We start from the raw sequence: 8,561 nt of genomic DNA on the forward strand, positions 1-8,561 counted from the left end.
AAGAGAAAGTATGGGGATAGTGGTTTCTGACGACGACGGGCACGAGGATATATAATAAGGACGCTCCTTGTATTTTCCACATTCAAATTCTAAGTCAGAGAGATAATTGTGTTTCAGAGAGAATTTGAGAAAGAGAGATGGTAGGACCAGAAAGACCTCAGTTTGTGCTGTTTGGTTCGTCCATCGTACAGCTCAGTTTCAGTGATGGCGGCTGGGGCTCAATTCTTGGTGATTTGTACTCTCGTAAGGTACTAATGTCTGCTCTTCTTCTTTTGAAATCTCCATGGGATTACTTTCATCATATACGGGAATTTTGCTGTGTGGTAGAATCAATTAATATAAAAAGAAACAGAATAGTTTATGAGTGGTATTTCTGAATTTATATATGTATATTGTTCCTCTGATTTCTTTGACTTTATATACCTTATATATATATATATACATATATATATATATATATGTCTCGAGTAGTGTTAACAGAGAAAGCTTATATTAAAATGTATATTGCAATATTGTTCGATCATGTGGTTGTTGTGCACTGTGATGATTTTTCTTTTTTTTCCTTTCATGTGGCGTACATGTTTCTTGGAATTGAATTCAAAGCTTTGAAATCCACATTTTCATAAAGGCTCCCACTGTTCCATCACTAGTGGTGGGTATCCACACATTTCTTAATCTTTCGACAGAATATCCGGTTTGATCAGCTGTGATTAATCCATGAAAATAAATCACTTTTCCTTTTTTTTTCTTTTGAAGTTGGGTTTGCTTTTTTGTCCTTTTTCAGTATGCCAAAATAAGGTAGGTTAAGTTTTATATCCGTTAAATTTATATAAAATCACGTAAAAATTAAAAAGTACGTAGATTTAATTATTAAAAAAACTTATCGGTTAGTACGTCAAGCATATTAGAGAATCTTTTTTATTTTTTTGGGTATTTGATTCGGTGGACATCAGCAATAATTTATAAATAAAATCAATCAATTTGCAGGTCCACATGACCAGGCAACTTATAATATTTATCCCTTTGCCTTTGTGTATGATGTTATGTAGTTGTCATTATCGGAAATCTTCAACTATAAATAAAATTTATATGCAGGTGATCGACATGACCAGGTAATTAATTGTATAATATCACTAACCCTCATAAATAAATATACATATTTGTATGTGTATGTTGTTATATACTTGGCATTATCTGAAATCTGATGTTTTGTCAAAGTAATTTGTCAAAACTCAAAAGCACTAACAGACATCTTTTGCTGGAAAATTGGTACAGTACTGCAAAGTGATTTGTTACATTATGTGGTATTGATTGGTAATTACACAGTTCTCACTAGGAATTAATTAATTTGAAAGTGCGCTATTCACGTGGCAAAAGTAAAACTGGTAGTTGCAGAATGGATAAGTTCTGTTATCTTAGATATGTAGTTGAGGATCACCCCTTTTAGGACACCACCTTGTGTGCTTGGTTTGTAGTACATCTTATGTGCATTTCTATTTCCGAAATTTTGCTTTTTTTTTTTTTTTCTAAATCTTGCATTCTTAAATATTGTATAGGTTTTCTAAAGTTGTTGACCCGTTTAGTTCGTTGATTCGAGTTTTTAATATAAGTTGATATGTGACTTTATGTGAGAGCTTTTTACTGTAGTAAAAAGTTAGATGTGACTTTTTCTAAAAGCGTTTTACTGTAACAAAACTCGAATTCTAAATTCGAATCAGTAAAATGAACAGAGTATAATATTTGTCACTCCATATGCTTAGAAATGTAGATATTACACATGTTGGATGAATTAGCGCATATTTATTTATATATTCCAATGATAAGAAACAACAAGATAAAATATATATATATATATATATGTTGAAGCACAATCCTTTGATATAAAATTCTTGTGAAAGTGAGCATCAAGGGTAATAAAATTTTTGTTAGTATTATTAAAAGAAAATTTGTTCTACATACATCATAACGTCATCATGAGAACTTTTATATTGGTTTTCTGTTTAATGGAACTTCTATAGAAGTACTAAACGATGATGCATCTAACTGATTATAGCATATACAGTTCTTACCAATTATTTTAGTAGGTATTTGGATGCCAGAATTTGCGGGGACAAATTTTGATCGTCTTAAATTCACAATGGATCTTTATATCTTTTCTTTTTTTCCTTCTTATTATTCTTGTTTGGGCTTCTTGTTAATTTTTTGTTTTTTTTTTCCAACCTCATTTGTAAATTTTTGTCTTGCTCTATGTGCATTGAATATCGTTGATCTTCACTATAAATTTTCTTGAGCAAGTTCCTTTTTTCTTCTTCCTGATTAATGAAGAAACAAATTTTGAGCTCATTTCTTCTCTATGTCTATCAATCTAGCTAGCTATGTATCAGCTGAAAGACATCCTATACTATAATTTCACATAAAGACTAGCTTGAATTTTTTCTCTTATAATTCTAGTAAAAGATGAGCGTATAATGTATGAATATGTCACAAAGATTAAATTGGCCAGCGTTTTAGGCCGAGGTTTCTGAATTTTGCATCTGTTATCATACTGATACAGGAGAGTTGTATATGCAAATAGTTTTCAGGACACAAAAGAAGTGTACTATAATCTCACTCGTCACGCTGATATTTTATTTGTTGGGCATAGGCTGACATAGTTTTACGAGGATATTCCGGTTGGAATTCAAGGCATGCTCTTCTGGTTTTAGATCAAGTTTTTCCAGAGGTACAAGAAACAAAACATGACAAGCTGCAAAAAAAAAAAAAGTACTTGTTTTCACTACTTGGTTGTCGTTTGGTGCTGATATTTTCTTGTATCTTTCAAACTTTAGGATGCTGCTGTTCAACCCTCTTTGGTCATAGTCTACTTTGGGGGCAACGATTCGGTAAAGCCTCATCCATCTGGCCTAGGCCAACATGTGCCACTTCCTGAATATGTTGAAAATATGAGAAAAATTGCTATTCATCTCAAGGTACAAATTCTTTGAAACTAATTATATGATACACTTTGAGAATTGTACTTCGGGGTACAAAAATAATATCCTACAATAGACTCTATCAAATTTGCATAACACCTAAAAGTTTTACTGAAATAGTTACATTAAATGCAGAATATTCGAGTTTGTAAGGGGTTTTAGCAATAGTGAAAAGAATATTTTGCATTTAGTGTAATTATATCGTTAAAAATATCTGTTACTACGTGATTGGAAGGTGATTATATATCACTGTTAAATATCTGGAATTTTTGGTCAATTGTTATTTAGAAAAAACTAAAACTGTCAAAAGATTGAAGTTTAAGAAGTAATTTACTAAGAAAAAAAGTTCGGAACCAAAGTAACACATGACTTTCATAATAATGCTAATAACTCTTATAAATAACTTAAATTAGCCATTATGTTCATATCTAAACACAACTTTTTAAATTTGTATTCTCCAGGGTCTTTCAGAGAAAACCCGCATAATCTTTCTTACTGCTCCTCCCATCAACGAAGATCAAATTCGTGAATTTTATAGGTGCTCATGGCTACGATTGCTCTCTTTATTTTTAAGTTCTAGTTGATCAATCTCATATCTCTTAATTTTTCTCTCTCTTTCTTAAAAAAAAAAAAAAAAAAAAGCAGCGACAGCTTTTTCGGTCGAACAAATGAGTTGTGCAGAGAATATTCAGAAGCTTGCTTAGAGCTGTGCAAAGAGATGGATATCAAGGCAATTGACCTGTGGACGGCAATCCAGAAAGGAAAAGATTGGCAAAGCACTTGCTTTTTGTGAGTTTACATTTTCCCGTATTGTAGTTTTAGCTTAAAACATTAATTATAAAAATAACAAATTTAATCCTTGGTTTTCTTATATACTGGGGCTGGTCAGTATGGATCAATATTATATGTATGTGTGTATATATATATATATATATATTTATATATAATGATATCATTGTATTGTTGTCTCTCAGAGATGGAATACATTTTTCAGCTGAGGGGAGCAAGGTGGTAGTGAAGGAAATACTAAAGGTGCTCAAAGAGAAAGATTGGGAACCAAACTTGCACTACAACTCATTGCCTGCTGAATTTGGAGAGGATTCACCATACTATCCACTTAGTTCTGACGGGAAGACAACTTTGAACTTGTCCGAGTTCAGCTTTGACAGAATCATATACTGGGGAATACATGATGAAAACGATTAAGCAGTCTTAATATTTGTCATCAATAAGACATTAACTGTGTTCTTGCCACAATACTCCAATGATTTTCGCAAAAACTTTGCTTTTCTTTCTTTAACTTGATTGTTATAAGCAAACGTGAACAACAATATGGGGAAGAAGGGGTGGTTAAAGGAAAAAAAAGAGCTTACAGTGGGTTATGGGCCGTCCGCTTGGTGGTTGCCCATATGTTGCGGTCATTGTTGGAACTATAATAGAGTTGGGACTTGGGAGTTTTAGATGACTATTGAGCAACACAATTTGTCTTTTCAAGTTGAAAGAATTTTTGAGGGAAAAAGTAGTTTTAATCCTTGATTCAGTTCATTTATGAACTTTTTGAGCAAACAGCAATAGAATTTTTGAGCAAACCACTTAAAACAACTTATAACATTGTTTAACTAAAACGCCTTTTTTTGTAAGCAAAAAAATTTATTAAAATTAAAGAACAAAAGATCTAATAAAACTAAAACACGCATAATTTTGTTTTGATTATACAACAGAAAAGATACTTTAAAAAGAAATATATGTATTACCGTAACTGCACTATGTTTTGTATGTTATTATGCAAAATCAGCTGTCATTTTTAAAATGGGTATATATAATATAATACAATAGACTAATTCTCTTTTATCATTTATTGGGTTCTAACACAGAGGGAAAAAAAACATTTCCTCTCTTCTTCTCTCTCTTTCGTTCGTAGAGGCAGTTAGGGTTTCTCTCTTTGGTTTTCTTCTTAGAGTCAGAGTCTCGATGCCGCCTCTGGCTGCTTGTCAGACTCTTGGCCCTCGCGATGATAGCCTGGTCTTGTGGGTGGTTCTTGCGGTTGATGGGTACGGTATGGTGGCACTCGTGGTGGACGGATCTAGGAGGTGATGTTTGGGGTGATCGCTACCAGAGATGGAAGCTTTAAGGCTTTTGATGATGCCAGATGCGGGATGTTTCCAGTGGCATGGGGGTCTTGATCCCTATAGTACAACACTTCTTTTGGGATCTCCGAATTTGGTTTTGTGGTTGGCAGTTATGCTCCTTTCGTGCGACTCTTTTCAGATTTAATTGCCTACTCTGTGCGCGATGGTCGACTTGTTGTCGTTGAGTCCTCCATATTGACTATGGCTATTTGTTTTTTTCGTTGTTTTTATTGTTTTGTAATAAAGGCCTTAACATTTTTACCTTGTTGGTGTTGGTTTATAGTGTTTTGTTGTTGTGTTAGTTTAATAATAACGGAGGTGGTTTCTCCACCTTCTGACTTTGTCTATGTGTCCCACTCATTTATCAGGATCATGAGTGATGGTATCTGACTGGATTTGATTCCATGTCATGTTACTTGTGTCCCTATTCGTTGGGATTTAGTCTCGGTCTACTGGATTAACCCATCGACTGTAGTAGTTCTGTCTAATAAGTCTTGGCTGTGATCCATCTTTATGTTCGAAAGGAGTCTTTTTCCGTTGGGTCTCGACACTTGTGTTTCGTCCCTGTGCTTCATCTGTTTTAACTAATAATTCTCTCTAATCATTTAAAATATATATTTTTTAATAAGTAAATTTCATTTAATAATTAAGTCAATACAGACTCTAGGTAGTCACAAATGGCCATCAAATATAAGAGTATTTGACCACTGACAAAAACTAGATCCACCAGTAAAGACAAATGAGGCACAAATATGAGTGTCAAGCCCTAATAGGGGAAAACCCCGCTCAACACATTAACAATCAAGTGTGAAAAACGCTCGTTTAACAAAACCACTACAGTCGATGGATAAAACCAATCATCTGAGACTAATCACCTAACGGGATAAACTTACTATCACCATAAAATGGTCGGACGACAACTTTTGTAATTACACGAAGAAAACATAAAAACTGAAACGACGGAATAAAAATCGCTTTATTACATCAAAATATAAACTAAAAGCCAAGACAAAATCCCTCAACCACACAGATAAAATCCTCAGAGATAAGCTGCCCACCAAGATCATAAAGGATAGATCGACGAGGACCCACACGACTCCACCACTGATATTGCGCGCTCATCCACGCACAGCTCCCCCCTCCATGACCACCGTGATGAGAAGAGCAAGATCTTGAGATTGTAGATATGCTGGAGATCTGACACGTACAACATGATTGGCTAAAAAACCAACACCTTCTATCCCTTCCCTCCGTGTATGAATTCTCCACCACCACCATAATCATTGTCATGAGACCTAGAGCCCCGTCTCTAAGACCAGGGGTTCGACGACCAGTCAAGAGGTAGTGTCCGACTCTGGCCCTAAAAGAGAAAAGCGAGTGGTGCACACAAAAAAAAAGGAAAAAAAAAAAAACTAGTGATAGAAAGGGGGAGCTGCAAGTTTATTATTAAGTAATCATATATTCTTTTTAAAATATTATTTAGACATAGCTATTTTGTTATAAGCAGATTTCTATTGTAGGATCTGAAAAAATGCACCACTGATAAGATTCTATTAGTATGACCTATTTTGTTGATAAAAACCTTAATAATGTAATCAGTCGTATAATGATGACAATAAGTTTTTTCACCCCATTAAATTGCATGACAATTTATGGGACATAATGATATTAGTAACAGAGGCATACGTAGGGTTATATATTATTTTCACCTTTCATAGTAATTCACCCTAAACATAGGCATACTGTAAGCTCTTTCTTTTTGTTTTCATGTTATATCTTGGACTTCTATTCTAATAATTTTACCAGGAAACAAAAACTTGTTTTACAGTTTAAGATGTTGCGTCATTAGTGGGATTTGACTCCTATGTCCCCTTTCATATCCCTTTAAAACACATTAATAAAATATCATATCAACTAAAATACCATGACATGGAAATATTGGGAGAACACGAAATAGGACATATGAGCCCAATCTCATGAGTGGTTGTTTTGTTATGAAAGCTGATATAGTTAATATTAGGATTAATTATAAGAATTCCTCCCGAATTATACCCTTTATAACATTTTGCCTCTTGATCTTTAAAACGAAATATCTGTTCCCTTTAAGCAATGAAATGTTAATAGAAAAAAAAACACTTTATTAATTTTTTTACAAAAATTGACATTTAATTAGTTATTTGGGAAGTATTTTGGTAACTTTATAGTTTGAAATTTAATCTAAATCTAAAATTAATTTAAATTTAAACTTTTAATATGAACATCATCATTAATTGAATGTAAACTAAAAATATAATGGAAAGCGCTTGAGAATATTATTGATACCATTTTTAGACTACCGGCTTTATAATGTTCATTATCTTTTGGTGTTGTTAAAGTGGCGTGCTTCGTCTCTCAATTTAAGAAGCTATAACTAGATGTTCAACTTAACGTGTGGCCACTAGCTTGGTCGCCACTCCACACACTTCTTATTTAAGAAAAATAAAATAAAACAATTGATACATAATAATGATCTATAGATGCTGCTAGTCAACCTTGGTGATTGTCTACTTTGGAGGCAATGATTCGGTGAAGCCTCATCCATCTGGCCTAGGCCCTCACGTACCACTTCCAGAATATGTGGAAGTTAATATGAGAAAAATTGCAATCCATCTCATGGTACAATATTGTCTTAAGCTAGGGCAACAACTAGTGTTGCTATATATTTTCATTTGTCGCACTAAATGAAGATTAAACATTGTATCAGTACCTTAAATTGCTTGTTACTACGCAGTACTTTCAACGTGAAATATATATCATATCAATGTTTTTGTTGCCTCAATAACCTTGCTAGCTAGCTAGATTTCCTCTAAATGATCACGTCATTTAGTTTTTTAATGCATGTTCTAACAGATTTCTTTTTTTCCTCATTCCTTATGACAGGGACTTTTAAAGAAAACTCGACTTATCTTTCTTAGTACGCCTCCCGTCAACGAGGACCAAATTCGTGAAAACCCACTGTACTTATTACGGTTATCTATTTGTTTGCTTTATCTTTAAGGTAAATTTCAATAATAGCACTTCTGAATAAAATATTATTATTATTAGCATCACTTTTGTCTACTTTTACAGTTAGTATCGCCATGTTAGCAATATGAGGGTGAAATGACTTCTATGCCACTTAGTTCAAAATTATCATTTAAAAGCACCTCAAAGATATTCCCAACTTTCCCCTGCCCATTCTCTCTCTCTACACCCCATTTTCAGCTCTCTCTTTCTGTAACACCTTGAGAAATTAAACGAGATTAATTAAGGTAATTAAAATTTATTAACGTGTCTAATCTGGTTTAAATAATTAATTATTGATTCATAATTGTTTCTGACGTGTAAATTTAAATATTTCTAAGGAATTTAAATGTTCTCAGTATTTATATTTGTACCTCAGAGTGTGTGTAGGCACATTTTCTGGACTGTCTTTTATTTT

The 8,561-nt window shown here is 33.3% G+C and overlaps 1 protein-coding gene across 2 annotated transcripts; it reads left to right on the top strand.

Annotated features, from left to right (window-relative positions):
- On the top strand, nucleotides 1–4,556 carry LOC21391614 (GDSL esterase/lipase CPRD49). Of its 2 annotated transcripts, none has more exons than XM_024164839.1 (6): nucleotides 1–248; nucleotides 2,645–2,722; nucleotides 2,829–2,969; nucleotides 3,434–3,510; nucleotides 3,615–3,761; nucleotides 3,947–4,556. In XM_024164839.1, the coding sequence occupies exons 1-6, from the start codon at nucleotides 138–140 to the stop codon at nucleotides 4,176–4,178; spliced, it is 786 nt and encodes a 261-aa protein (XP_024020607.1). In that variant the 5' UTR covers nucleotides 1–137; the 3' UTR covers nucleotides 4,179–4,556. The 2 variants fall into 2 exon arrangements, with proteins under 2 accessions (XP_024020607.1, XP_024020609.1); XM_024164841.1 differs by having other exon boundaries at nucleotides 3,618–3,761.
- Nucleotides 4,557–8,561: the final 4,005 nt, after the last annotated feature.

The sequence above is a fragment of the Morus notabilis genome, unplaced genomic scaffold (assembly GCF_000414095.1).
Source record: "Morus notabilis unplaced genomic scaffold, ASM41409v2 Scaffold1499, whole genome shotgun sequence".
Classification (NCBI taxonomy): Eukaryota; Viridiplantae; Streptophyta; class Magnoliopsida; order Rosales; family Moraceae; genus Morus; species Morus notabilis.